The sequence below is a fragment of the Sorex araneus genome, chromosome 1 (genome assembly GCF_027595985.1).
Source record: "Sorex araneus isolate mSorAra2 chromosome 1, mSorAra2.pri, whole genome shotgun sequence".
Lineage (NCBI taxonomy): Eukaryota > Metazoa > Chordata > Mammalia > Eulipotyphla > Soricidae > Sorex > Sorex araneus.
The window spans coordinates 20,249,670-20,263,333 of record NC_073302.1 but is presented as its reverse complement, the minus strand read 5'-3'; the positions used below and the strand labels follow the sequence as shown (position 1 = coordinate 20,263,333).

The 13,664-nt window shown below is 59.8% G+C and overlaps 2 protein-coding genes across 7 annotated transcripts in view; both read right to left on the bottom strand.

The window, feature by feature from the left end:
- The window catches only part of AKNA (AT-hook transcription factor), a 54,330-nt gene extending 45,336 nt beyond the window's left edge, over nucleotides 1–8,994 (bottom strand). Inside the window, exon 1 of one of the 3 annotated variants that reach the window (XM_055119568.1) lies at nucleotides 8,940–8,994. The gene's annotated coding sequence lies outside the window, so the exon portion shown is untranslated. Of the gene's footprint in view, nucleotides 1–762; nucleotides 932–7,969; nucleotides 8,079–8,939 lie in introns of those variants that run through there. The other 2 variants (XM_055119561.1, XM_055119553.1) reach the window with 2 other exon arrangements.
- A 3,074-nt stretch (nucleotides 8,995–12,068) lies between these two features.
- WHRN (whirlin) overlaps nucleotides 12,069–13,664 on the bottom strand; it is a 79,961-nt gene continuing 78,365 nt past the window's right edge. For all 4 annotated transcript variants that reach the window (XM_055130969.1, XM_055130977.1, XM_055130989.1 and 1 more), the window contains 2 exons: nucleotides 13,024–13,146; nucleotides 12,069–12,827 (listed from right to left, as the gene is read on the bottom strand). In XM_055130969.1, coding sequence (XP_054986944.1) covers nucleotides 12,645–12,827; nucleotides 13,024–13,146 — 306 coding nt within the window. In that variant the 3' untranslated portion in view covers nucleotides 12,069–12,644. The remainder of the gene's footprint in view (nucleotides 12,828–13,023; nucleotides 13,147–13,664) is intronic.

Here is a 13,664-nt window from a genome sequence, read left to right as displayed (position 1 = left end):
TGGGGGCCTGGGGCGACGGGGTGCGGACAGAGTAAGGTGTCCTTCACTGGACCAGTCCCCCCACCCCCAGCAGCTGGCGGGGGTCCTAATTAGGACCTGATGCCCTAAGGGGTCGGTCCCGCCAGCTGCAGGAAGCCTGTCCCCCTGGCCACTCGGGACGAGCGTCCACAGGACCCCAGGAGCAGGCAGTGAGAAGGAAGAGGGGCAGCTTCTAAGAATTAAACGAGGGGCGGGCGGGGGGGCTTTGTCCGGTTCGCCGGAATACCCTTGGCTTCACTCTAGCCCCTCCACGGCAGATGGGGAGACTAGCTGGACCCCCATCCACAGCTGCCCATGCCCTGGTCCCCCAGGCGTGCCTTACGCCTCAGCACCACCCAAATACACACACACAAACGCGCGCACGCACATACACTCATGCACACAAACACTCACGCACACAACAGTGAGACTAGCCTTGCCTGCGCAGAGGAGAGCCTTGCCAGCCCAGAACAGAGAGACCAGCGCTGGCCAAGTGGGCAGCGGAGACCAGAGTCAGAGCTGGGGGCTGGAGTCCAGCACCCCGAAGTTTGACGGAATCCGCCCCCAGATCTGTCCCTCCCCCCCCCCGCCCCCGCACTGGGTGCTGGGGGCCGGGCCAACTTCCTGCCGGGGCTGGTCCAGCCGTCCAGCCCAGCGCAGAAGGTCCCCGAGGCTGGGACTGGCCAGGCGAGCCGAGCCGAGGGGCGGCGGCTCCCCACCCCCACCCTACCGCACTCCCCGTACCTCTCCCGGGCGGGCGCCTCCTCCACGCTGCCGGCCCGGGCTCCGGGGACCCGCCCGCGCGCTCTTTGTTGCAGACCTGGGCAGCCCCCTGCCTCCAAGGCTCCCTGGCCCGCATCCAGACCGCGCTGCCAGCCCGAGCCCCTGCGCACAGACAAGCATCGCTCCCCACCTCTCCCCGCCCCGCCGCTGTGGCCACACCGCCTGGGCAGGAAGCGCCCGGCCTGATTTCCTACAAGTGTTTGTCAGAAGGAGGGGGTTGGTCTGCCCGCAGAGGGAGGCCCGGCCGAGCGCCTTAACCCCTTGTGGGCCTTCCGCGCGCGTGGGAAGGACTCTGGGGACTTCAGGGGCTGGGACCTCTCAGCCCAGCACCGATGGGGACGGAGGTCCAGTGCAGGTCACCCTGGATGTGAGTCTGGAAGGGCACGCCCTGGCCCGCTCACCCCCCTGCAGCCTCAGCCCTCTGGATTTTTTTTTTTTTTCCTGTAGCTTCTGTTGGACTTGTTCCTGTCTGAGTTCCCTCCTTCGCATCTCTGCCTGGGCACCCTCCGGCGGGCCGGACACTTGTTTAAAGCCTTTTCAGCCCTGACCCGTCCCACTGACAATCTGTAACCAGCATCTCACGGAGGCTGCGAGGATTCCTGCCATCGCACCCACTCTCTGTGCGTCAAACTATTCTTGCAGCTACAGCGCATGGTCCAGCGCCATGCAGGGGCGGGTGGGGGTGGGATTTGGGGGGGGGGGAAACTGGCTGAGCCAGGGAGGTGCCTGTTGTTCTCAGGGATCATCAGAGGGGAAACAGGTCCCAGTTCCCTCCTGCTGTGTATTCATTCCACAGATCTCTACTAAGCACCTACTGTGTGCAGGCAGCTGCACCGGGTGCTGGGACAGAGCGCAATGCAGAACCAGCCCCCTGCCCTGTCCCCCCCAACCAGCTCTTCAGCCCCGCCCCCTGCCCTGTCCCACCCAGCGCTGCAGCCCCGCCCCCAGCTCTGTAGCTCCACCCCTGCCCTGTCCCCGCCCGCCCGCCGGTCCCCACCTCTGCAGCTCTGACCCTGCACTGTCTCCCGGAACTCTGCAGTGCCCTGCCCTCTGCACTGTCCCCAGCTCAGCTCTGCACCCCCGCCCCCTGCACTGACCCCCTTTCTCCCCTACCCCACCCAGCTCTCCTTCCTGCTGGCTTCTCCTCTCCCGGCTTCAGTCTCTGTCTCTGTAGATCAGAGTCTCAAATCCTGTAAATCCGGCCTCTAAGCAGGGGCCCGGAGCCCCAAGGGGAAGGTGGCGGAGGCCAAGCCGGAAGAACGCGAGGAGCCCCTCATCCCATCGCCCACCCCGCCCTGCCTTCTCCCCCCCCACAACCCCCACCGTGAATGCCGGGCAGAGCCAAACCCCAGCGAGCCTCCTCCGTGCCAGCGCGCGGGCGCCCAGATGGGCCATTGTGTGAGGGGCGGGCACCCCTGACACCCGTCCCTCCCTTCGCTCTCCCCCTGCTCATTAGCCCAGGCAGCCCTGCCATCAGCCAGCCCCCTGGCCTCTGCATAACCCCGAACCCAGCTTGGGGGCAGCTGCTGACATCAGGAAAGCAAGACCCCCCCCACCACCCCCCCACACACACACACTCTCCCCCTCGCAGCCTTCCCCTCCTGCCACCCCATCTCCACCCACAGGGCCAAATTCCATGGATCACAGCCATGGACCTCAGGTCACCTGTCCAACCCCACTCCTGCCCCTACACCGGCCCAGCTCACTCGGGCTGTGCCCGAACGGACCACCGAAGCCAACATCCTTCAGCTAATTGACCTATGGACTTAACTTTTGGTTCGGGGGGCCCGCCTGGCAGTGCTCAGGGCTTACTCCTGGCTCTGTGCTCGTGGGCCCCTACGGGACGCTGGGGATGAAACTGGGCTTGACCGGGTGCAAAGCAAGCGCTTTACCTGCTTTACCCGCGTGCTTGATAGCTTTCTGGCCTGCTGAGTTTATTTCTTAAGTTTCACCAAGAATCTGGGTTATCTCAAGACCACAGTGTCCCCCCCCCCCCCCCCCCGCCCCAAAGCTCCCAGGTCCTGTAGTTGCTCCTCAAACTAAGCTAAACAGATCGTGGCTAAACAGAAGCTTCCAAACAGCGCCCCAGGCCTCAGCAGCCCCCTGTGGCAGAGAAAGACGGGGCCACCCCACACCTGGCGACAGGGAGCCCCGGAGACCTGGGATAACGCGGTGGCATCGCCACTCCCCACCTCCCCAGCCCCGTAAACCTCAGGCACCCCACAAGCCACGGGTGTGACCTAAGTGACTCGGGTCCCGGCCCCCTATCCAAGCCCCCCCACCCCCCCCCGGGCACAGGCTGCACGGGCTGTGGAGAGCCAGCCCAGTCGCTCCTGCCCGGCTGTGGCCCTCACAACCCGGGAGGCGGGTGTGACGCCCCCATGTTTCAGCAGAGACCCCGAAAGCCCAAGCAGTGTGAGCCCTAAGGCGGCAGAGGCGCGGAGAGGAGGGGGCTGCTCCGGGGACCCCACAGGCCCAGCTTCCGGTTCACCGCTGGATCCTGACTCTCAGTCCGTGCTCCCTGCCGGGAGGGCGATGTGCTCCGGGGACCACGTGTGGTGCCGAGCATCTGCCCCGTGTGCAGGCAAGCCCAGGCGCCCCCTCACCAGCTCCCCAGGGGCCCACCTTTGCACTTTCCGCTTTCCCATCCACACCGGCGGGCACCTCGGAACAGCCACTGGGGATTGGGCAGGGTGGGAATACTTACAGGCAAGGAAACACACACACACAACAAGCACACAACACACAACACACACACACACACACACACACACACACAAGCAAAAGCAACCAGAGCTAGCTTCTTTGCCAGACTTCCTCAGAGAGAGCTCAGGGGGTCCAACTTGTGGCCACTGCCCACATGCCTTCCCACCTAGCCCCTGGGATCTCACCCTTTCACTCCACATGGGGTAATTTCGCCCCTTTCCCCACCCTCCCCCACTGTCCTGCCTGAGCCCGGAGAGTGGATGTGGATGGGCCCCACCGTTGTGACCAGGCACCAAACTGTCTCCTTCCCATAATGCCCTGCGACCCTGTTCCCAGGGACGGGGAGGGGCGGGGATACAGCGGGCATGCTACATGGCAGCACTTGGGTGGGTCACACTCTCCTATGCAGGACATTGTGCGTGCACGCACACACACACACACACACACACACACACACACACACACACACACACACACACACACACACACACACACACACACACTCCGTCCCCCAGATCTAACTCTCCAGAGCAAATCCACAGGGAGTGCGGCTGGAAGGAGTCGGCAGAGGACCCAACAGAATGAGAGGCCCCAAGTGTCCCCAACCGTCCCGTGTGCCCCGCCCCCCCCCCCCGCAAGTGGCAGGGCACAGAGGCGCCCAGGGCTCAGTGGTAGTGAGATTCTCTCTGTAGCGCTGTGTGGCTTTGGGCAAGTCACTTAGCCGCTCTGAACCTTCTGTGGGAAAGGGAAGTCTTACTGACTTTGCGGGATCCTTGAGAGCATAAATGAAACCAGGTGCCTCGAGCTGCAGCCCAGAGCCCAGCTGGCACAGCCCAGAGGGATGCATGACGCCGGCCCGCTGCCAAACAGCCACATGGCGGCTGCCCACGTGACTGCCCTGCAGCTCCCACCGCCTGACCTTCCTGCAGGGCAGCCTGGCTCCCATCCTGGGCACACGGAGGGGGCGGGGGGGGGGGGGGCTCCTCTGTGCAGAGAAAGGCTGCCCCTCAGGGGGCCACTGACTACCCCCTCCCGAAACAGGAGTGCTGCCCCAGGAAACCACATCCCTGTCTGCTGAAGCGAGTGGGGGGGGGCGAGGGGGGCGAGGGGGGCGGGGGGTGGGGGGAGGGGCGGCGCCTGAGAATACAGGCGCACTCTCACGTTCAGAGCCGGGAAAAGAGCAAAGCAATTTCAAACTGCCTGTGCCACAAAAAAAAAAAAAAAAAAAAAAATGGGGCTGGAGAGATAGCACAGCGGGTAGGGCGTTTGCCTTGCACACGGCCAACCCGGGTTCAAATCCCAGCATCCCATATGGTCCCCTGAGCACAGCCAGGGGTAATTCCTGAGTGCAGAGCCAGGAGTAACCCCTGTGCATCGCCGGGTGTGACCCAAAAACAAACAAACAAAATAAATAAATAAAAAAATAAAACTGCCTGTGCCAAGAGCGCACTGCTGACGGCCACACGTGGTGAGCGCCCAGGGTGAGTCAAATGCCATGAAGGCCTGTCTTTGGCTAAGGAGCTCATCATCGCAACGTCGGCCAACACAAGGAGGCAGGAAGCAGCACGCCTGCTACATAGTATCCTTCCTTCCTTCCTTCCTGTCTTATCTTCTTTCCTCCCTTTCTTATCTTCTTTCCTTCCTCCCTCCCTCCCTCCCTCCCTCCCTTCCTTCCTTCCTTCCTTCCTTCCTTCCTTCCTTCCTTCCTTCCTTCCTTCCTTCCTTCCTTCCTTTTCTTTCCCTCCTTCCCTTTTCTCCTTTCTTTTTCTTTCTCCCTCCCTCCCTCCCTCCCTCCCTCCCTCCTTCCTTCCTTCCTTCCTTCCTTCCTTCCTTCCTTCCTTCCTTCCTTCCTTCCTTCCTTCCTTCCTTCCTTTTCTCCTCCTTCCTTTTCTCTCTTTCCTTCTTTCTTTCTTTCTTTCTTTCTTTCTTTCTTTCTTTCTTTCTTTCTTTCTTTCTTTCTTTCTTTCTTTCTTTCTTTCCTTTCTCTCTCTCCTTTCTTTCTTTCTTTCTTTCTTTCTTTCTTTCTTTCTTTCTTTCTTTCTTTCTTTCTTTCTTTCTTTCTTTCTTTTCTTTCTTCTTTCTTCCTTTCATTCAGCCTATACATCTCATGATTCTGGGAGGGGGCACCACTCCCAGTTTCGGGGTCCACGCAGTGTCAGAAACCAAGCCCAGAGCTCCTGCATGCAAACACTCGGGTGGCCCAGCCCTTTGAGGGGCCTTCCCAGCCCTCTTTAGCTGATTTCACAGATGAGGAACCTGGAGTTGACTCAAGTTCTCGGCATCACAGAATAACCTTAGCCCCATTGTGAAAAACCCCGTGGCAGGTGAAAAGGCCGGAAATAAACCCCAGGGTCCAAGAGCAGGGGATCACTGTGTGGAAGATAAGGCTGCTGCTACCCCCCAAGAGGCCAGGAGAACATGGTGTGAGGTGGAAAACTGGAATGGGTCGAGTGATCCAATGAGTTACAAAATAATATACTTGAGTCCGTATAAGCAGAGAGAAGCCGGGGCTGAAGACACAGTACCGTGGGCAGGGCACTTGCTTTGCGTGGTGCTACTCCCAGTGACTGGCCCCGCACTGGCCTCCCCACCAGTCTGCACATGCGCCAGCTGCATCAGAAGTCATTCTGGGTCACGCCCGAGCAGCTCAAGGGACCTCAGGCACAGGCAGGCAGGCGGGCTGTCACTTTCAGGTTAAAGGCCAGACGCTTGGCCTGGAATCCGGGCTAATACCCCAGGAGCAGCCACATCCGGGCTGAGGACCTCAGGGGGTCCTTTGCAAACCACACTTTGGGAACCTGCAGAGGGTACAGGCCTGACTCACTCCCCTGGGACGTTCTGCCCCTCCTCCCCAGGAGGAATCCTCCAGTACCCACGGAGCCCACAGAGAAGAGCTGGGCGCCCTCCCGCCCCCCCCCTCCCCCCCCCCGCACCCTTAAAAACAACAGAAAAGAAAGAGAAGGTCGGGGCTGAAGCGATAGCACAGCTGGGAGGGCGTCTGCCTTGCACGTGGCCGACCAGGGTTCGATTCCCAGCATCCCATATGGTGCCCTGAGGACCGCCAGGAGTAATTCCTGAGTGCAGAGCCAGGAGTGACCCTGTGCATCACCGGGTGTGACACAAAAAGCAAGAAAGCAAGAAAGAAAGAAAAGAAGGAAGAAAGAAAGAAAGAAAGAAAGAAAGAAAGAAAGAAAGAAAGAAAGAAAGAAAGAAAGAAAGAAAGAAAGAAGAAAGAAAGAAAGAAAGAAAGAAAGAAAGGAAGGAAGGGAGAGAGAGAGAAAGAGAGAAGATCCTGATCTGGCGGCTATTTCCTGATTTCCATTGTGTGATGTCCCTTTTCTAAGGCCAAGTTCAAGCTTTTGGGACATGACTGAACACACACCGGGCAGAGCAGCGTCCAGCCAGTCCCCAGTGAGCTGTGGTGCCGCTGCGGCCACATGCCTTCCACCGAGTCTCAGAAATGCCTTGTGGCTTCAGGGGCGTCTGCCTCTTTGACCCGGAGGCTCCTCGTCTGTAAAATGAGGAAAACAGCACACACCACCGGGGCAGAAGTGTGAGAACCAAGTGCTGAGATCTAGGTGCTCAGCAGCAATGTCCAGGGCATGGTTATGTGCCAGGCACTGAGCATTCCTGTCTGCCAGGGCTCACCCAGGGCAGCCAAACCCTCAGCGTGGCGGCTAGCATCAGCCTCCAGACACGAGCCGCTCTCGGCCAGGGTCATGCCCGCCTGCCTTTCTCTGGGTCTCACTGTGTCCTGGGCAAACTTGGGACCGTGGGCGGAACCTCGCTCATTATGAGGCCGCCTCCCAGAAGTGGGCGTGTCCATGCCTGTTGTACGGAGGGAGACAGACCAGCAGCAGGGAGGCCAGGCGGGGATGTCCAACAAGGTCTGAGGCTTCCAGGTCCAGCCCTCCCAGGACAGAGGAAACATCGCCAGGATTTGGCGTTGAAGCTGGCGGTTCAGCGGGATGCTTTAGAAATACTTCCCTGCACCGGGGGGTAAGCGGACATGTCCTTGGCAGCGGTTCCCCAAATGCTGGCTGGGGGTGACAGCACACTGCCGGGGCTGGCGTGCAGGCTGACAGGAGCTGATGAAATCCCTTTGCAAGAGCCCAAACTCATCTCTGGGCAAACTGTGGGGCTCAGGGAAGTTTGCTGAATTCCCCCACTACGCCCCCAAACACACAACGGTGCATACACACACACCTGCAGAAGGGCTAAGATGTCTCTGGGAATAAACCCAAATACTACCACCTCCCCTCAAAAAAACCCACCATGTGACAGCCCCCGAGCCCCCTTGGTAAGGAAGTCAGACCTCACCCCCTCAAATACGTGAACAGAAATTCTTTCATCGTAACAAAACAAACCCAACTGGCCCTGATTTAAAACCCACGAACTCCAGAGGAGGTGCCTGGGAGGGGGGGGGGGGAATGCTTTTGGGAAGTCCCAGTGCTTGTCTAACCTCAGTCCCTCATGCTTCAGTTTCAAGCCATTTCTTCTGCTCCCGTGGAGAGGGCAGAACCACCATGTCTGTCCTCGCTGTCACACTCTTCACGCTCTATCCTGTCATTTCCTTCAGCAAAAATAAAAATAAAAGTAATACAAAGTAAACAGAGTCTCCGGGGCGCTGGCAGGGCGGGGAAGCGGGTGCCAGCCTCCTGCCCAGGGCCCGGCCAGCTCTGCGCCTCCCCAGCTGTGCGCCCTTGGCGCAAGGCGCGCCCCTTCTCTCCTCTGCCCTCACGTCTCGCCATCTGGGGACCGATCGGGAGGGGACAGGCCGCTTTTCCCTCCCCCCTCTGACCCAGCCCACCACGCGGGGCCCTTGTTCTATCGTGCCAAGAAAGAGGAAAAGAAACTTGCGTTAGGCGTCCGGGGAGGGCGCGCGCTGCGAGTCGCCGGGCGTGCGCGGGTGGTTGCCGGGTGAGCGGATCTCACGCAAACCCCAGCACGGAGAAGTCCCAGCCCCCGGGGTAACCACAGCGACCCGAGCCCCGCCTCTAGCCCCAACACGGCCCCGCCAAGGACCACCCCCGGGCTCCCTCGGGGACTCCCCTCCTTCTGGAGCCCGGCTCCAGCTGCGGAGAGAGAGACAGACAAAAAAGCCGACGCCCCCATCGTGCGGAGGTGGAGACTGAGGCTGGAGGGCGGAGGGGGCGGAAACTGGCCCCTCGCGGGGCTGGCACCCGGACCCTGATCGCCTGTCGGGGACGTCCACTCCATTCCCGGGAGCGCGCAGGCATCTCCGGTGCGATGCTCAAGGGGAGTTTCCACGTGGGAGAGGCCGAAAGCAGTACGCGCCTCTGAGCGCCAGCATCGGAACTCCGTGAGCGCTGATCTGCTCGCCCTTCCCATTGCTCCGGCGGAGAAACTGAGACCCCGCGAGGCTCGGGGATTGGCCGGAGACCCGGCTGGAGCCCCTCCCTGCAACTCACCTGCTGGGCGCCGCCGCCGCCGCCGCCGCCGCCGCCGCCCCCGCCGCGCGCGCGCTGCTGGTTTCCTGGAGTTGAGCGGCAAACAAAGGCCTCCAATCAGAGAGCGAGGCGGGAGGAGGCGCTTTGCATAATCCCCCAGGCCGGCCTGTGACGGGCGGGGCGCCGCCCCGGGAGGCGGGGCCTCTGGAAGTCCCACCAATCGCAGGGAGGCAGTCGCCCCGTGGCCCGCCCCCAGAGAGTTAGACGCGCAGCCCCAGAACTGGGAATCTAAAAATCTGGAGTTTGCATCTCGGCTGCAATCCGTGCGACCCACAGGCTGGCAACAGCGTTTAGAGGGTTGTGCAGCGGCTCGGGGAGGAAGAAATGACAGGCTTGCAGAGCTGGCCCAGGATAAAAAGGACTCTCTCCTTGACCTCTTGCTCTAGGTCAAAAACTGTTGTAAACTCTTTGCTGGATCCTTTCCCGTGAGGTCGGCAGATGCTGTCCTTCTCCCGCAGATTTATTCTAGTCCCAAACGACCATTTGACAGGCCGGGAAACCCACGTCCCAGACTAGACAAGGGCTTCTGCAGCGAGTACCGGGCAGAAAAGACCCCGTTGTTGGGACAGTGGCTGTGAAGGAGACCCCGTCTCGCTGGCCGGCCTCTGAACCGCAGGGATCCAACCTGCAGGGATGCAACCTGCTGCTCATAGGCAGCGCAGTTGAAGAGAATAAGTAGAACCTCAGGCCCACAAAGGATAAACCCATGGCAGGCATTTAAAGGGCTCCTGGACCAACCTTGTTTCACCAGGTGATTTCCAGGCTCTGGAACAGGAAGTGACTCACCCCAGAGCCCTGATCCATGTGGGGCCCCTCGGGTTCCTTTTCCTCCTTCCTGAAAGCTTCCCCTTTCTCCCCAGGTGACTTGCGGATCTAATACAGCAGCTTGTCTTCATTAAAGACCTCCTCCGTGGCCCGGGGAGATAGTATAGCAGGCGAGGAGCTTGCTCTGCATGCAGCCGATCCAGGTTCATCCCCGGTGTACTGTAGGGTCACCAAGCACTGCCTAAAGAAATTCCTGAGTGCAGAGCCAGAAGTAACACCTGAGCATTGCAAGGTGTGACCCAAAACCCTAAAATTAAAGAGAGACAGAGACAGAGAAGCGCGCGCGCGCACACACACACGAGAGAGAGAGAGAGAGAGAGAGAGAGAGAGAGAGAGAGAGAGAGAGAGAGAGAGAGAGAGAGAGAGAGAGAGAGAGAGAGAGAGAGAGAGAGAGAGAGATTTGCTCTGTTCCAGGGGCAAACATGCGGTAAAACTTTATAAAAACAGCTATTTTTGGTTTGGGGACCACAGCCAGTGATGCTCAGGGGTTACTCCTGGCAGTGCTCAGGGGACCATAAGGGATGTCATGGATTGAACCCACTTCGGCCATGTGCAAGGCAAGCACCTTATCCAGTATATTATCCAGCTCCAGAAGAACCCACATTTTCAGTGAATAAGTTTTTATATCCCATTTCAACAGGGAGAAAGGAGCTCAGAGAGGTCAAGTGACTTGTGGGAGATCACACAGGCAGGATGGCAGGTGCTGGGCTCAGCTGTGCCTTGGTCTGTGCTTGTATTCTCCACACTGGGCTTGTCAACCTCTCACCCCAATTTCTCCCAGGCCCAGGGGGCACTTGCTTAGGTAGGTGTGACTTTTCCTGACTTTTCCTTCATCTAGCCACAGACCCTGAGTCCCTCCATCTGTCCCACCCTCTCCAGGTCTGGCATGTGAGTGAAGACAGTGTAGGTGCTCATGGGGGGCCCCTGGCCCCACTCTCCCAATCTTCAAGGCTGCCTTAGCCAGCTGGAATAGAGAAGGGAATCACTAAGACAATGGTGGTTGGAGGAATCGTTCAGGATGGGAGAAGTGTGCTGAAAGTAGATAAAGGACCAGACGGGATGACCTCTCAGTATCTGTATTGCAAACCATAATGCCCAAAAGTAGAGAGAGAGTCTGGGGGAAATTGTCTGCCATGGAGGCAGGGAGAGGCTTGGAAAGCAGGGGGATACTGGGGACAAGGGTGGTGGAGGAATGGGTGCTCGATCATTGTATAATTGAAAAACATGAAAGCTTTGTAACTGTATCTCATGGTAATTCAATCAAAAAAAAAAGCTGCCTTCGTGGACTGTATTGGGTCCCCAAAGACACATGGCTTCACTCACCAGCTTGTCCTGGCCTTCAGCAGTGACAGTCCACATTTGTCCTCACTACTTGGGGAAACAGTTTGGGGCAAGTGACTTGATCTGTTGATGCCCCCTTTGCAAAGAAATGATTTTGCTTTAAAATTCCACCGGGCTCGGGGCCCTCCATCCCTCACAGGCACCGCCCGGAGGTTAGGACTAGAGGATTCCAGAAGCCAATTCATTCTGGTCCTAATTTTTCTGCATATAACCTTGGGGCCAGCACCCCCCCCCCAAAGGGATATGCCAAAAACAGTAACAATAAGTCTCTCAATGAGAGACGTTACTGGTGCCCGCTCGAACAAATCGATGAGCAACGGGGATAACCTTGGGACCACAGGCAGCAAAACCAAGGGGGTGGGGCAGGGGTGGGGCTCTCTGTCCTCTTGGGTCCCACCTAGTAGGGAGATGTCTGGTCCGAACACCGGAAATCTGTAGAGGTAGTAACTGACCTGCGATACACATGACGAGCCAGGGAAGCCTTCCCCGCACACAGACCTGGGCCCGGAACAGGTGTGGCCTTCGTAGGGCCTTGGGGGCCCCTTTCTCAGTCACCCCAACTGCAGTCATGTCTGCTGAGCTGCCTCTGAGCCAGAAGCATGGCCCCCGTGCAGCCCCCAACCTCCACGAGAGGCCGGCAGCCGTATCCCCATTCATTTCCTGCAACACATCACCCCCTGCAAAAACATCTCCCGAGCACTGCTGGGGAGTCCCCTGCCAATCCAGCACCCAGCGGTGAGCTAATACTGCTCCCCAACCCCGAAAACCGGTATCTGTGGGTAACTCCCCGAGGGGCCTCTGCACACCTGCTCTGGGCCCCCGACTTGCTGCCCTGCGCCTCTTCCTCTCCTGAAGTGGCCCCATGTGGAGCGGTGGGGACCCCGGCCACACAGCGTGGGCCACACAGCACGCTGGACCCGCACCTCGTTCCGACTCTTTATTGAAAAATTAAAGTCATAAGCTCTGTATATAAATACTCGGCCACCGCCGGTTGCCTGCAAGGCCTCTGGGAAGGAGGGGTGGGGAAGGGGGAAACAGCCGCTGGGGGAAATAAATAGTGAATCCCAGGAGGGGACAAGGACCGTCTGGGAGGGGAGGGGGGCAGGGGTGCTCGGTGCTTATTTGTGGCACTAAAGGTCCTGCAGGATGCGCCTCCCCCCGCCCTGCCCCCAGCTGGGGGCCATGTCCAGGGAGTCCGAGGTCCCATTCCATAGGTTTAGGCGTGTGGGGACAAGGCCAGGGTTTAGGAGGTGGGGGGTGGGCAGCAGTGGCCCCGCACGACCCAGTCACCGGCAGCCTTGTGGAGACGGGAGTCACCCCTCACCCTTGCACAGAGGCCCCTGGCCAAATGTGTGCTCGCCCCCATCTCTCTTCTTTCTCCTGCTTCCGATCTGGTGGGCCGGAACTACCCTGGGTGGATGGACCCCGGCCCTGTGGCCCCTGCCTCCCCTCCCAACCATCCCCGGCCCCAGGAGACTCCCCGGTGCCTGGGGTCCCAGCTTAGAGCATCACGTTGAACTCGGTGACGAGGAAGTCGATGTAGCTGCGCTCCTTGGTCTTGAAGGCCTCGGCGATGATGCGCGCGGCCTCCCGGTGCTCCTTGCCCCGCAGGGGCTGCCCGTTCACCTCCAGGATCACGTGGCCCACCTTGAGCTGCCCACAGTTATGGGCCGAGCCGCCTCGCTGTGGGGGCGGGGGGTGGGGAGCACGTGGGGTACCTGGGAGCCCGCACCGGGCCCCCAGTAGGGAAACTGAGGCTTGGGGAGCCCAGGTGTCTGCGCCTGGGGGTGTTGTAACCCCACCCGCACCCCGGGATGGGGCTTCAGAGGGAGGGAGGGAGGGAGGGCTGGTCCCACAGGGCACCCAGAGAGGGACCCACCTGGATGGTGACGATCCTGGGCATCGGCTGGCGGGTGTTGGCGCCGCCCTCGATGGCGATGCCCAGCGTGGCCGCGCTCTTGGTCACGCGGACCAGGGTGGATGTGGGCTCCAGGAGTCCGGGCTGTGGGGGTGAGTGAGGTGGGAGGCTTAGGGACAGGACCTCTGAGTGGCCCGTTCTAGGAGCCGGGCAAAGACAAAACCGGATCATAAATCCCAAAGTTCCGACCAGAACAGAGCAAGGCAGCCGGTCCAAGCCGGTGGTGGTGGCAGAAACAATGAATCAACGTCCAGGGGGACTTAAAGCAAATTGTATCCTGTGAGCAGGTGAAATGAAAAATGTTTCCCCCCGCAGAAACAGTGTAGCCAGGACCGTGTAAGAGCTCTCGGGGACCTGAATGCCGGGCTTGGCCGTTTTTTTGGCCATAGCCAGGTGGAATCCACATGTGTAAATAAACGGGTGGGGTGGGGGGGTGCGGGGGAGGGAGGGCTCCCTCCTCTCCCTCTGTTGCATGTTCAGATTCCCCTAGTGAGGAAGGAGACTCCAGTCAGCCTTCCACGGGGTGGGCGGCTGCTCGGGCCTCCCGTGAAGCGGAGCTCAGCCTGCTGCCCTGCTGAGGGGCCCCGTGGTCGGAGCCGAGG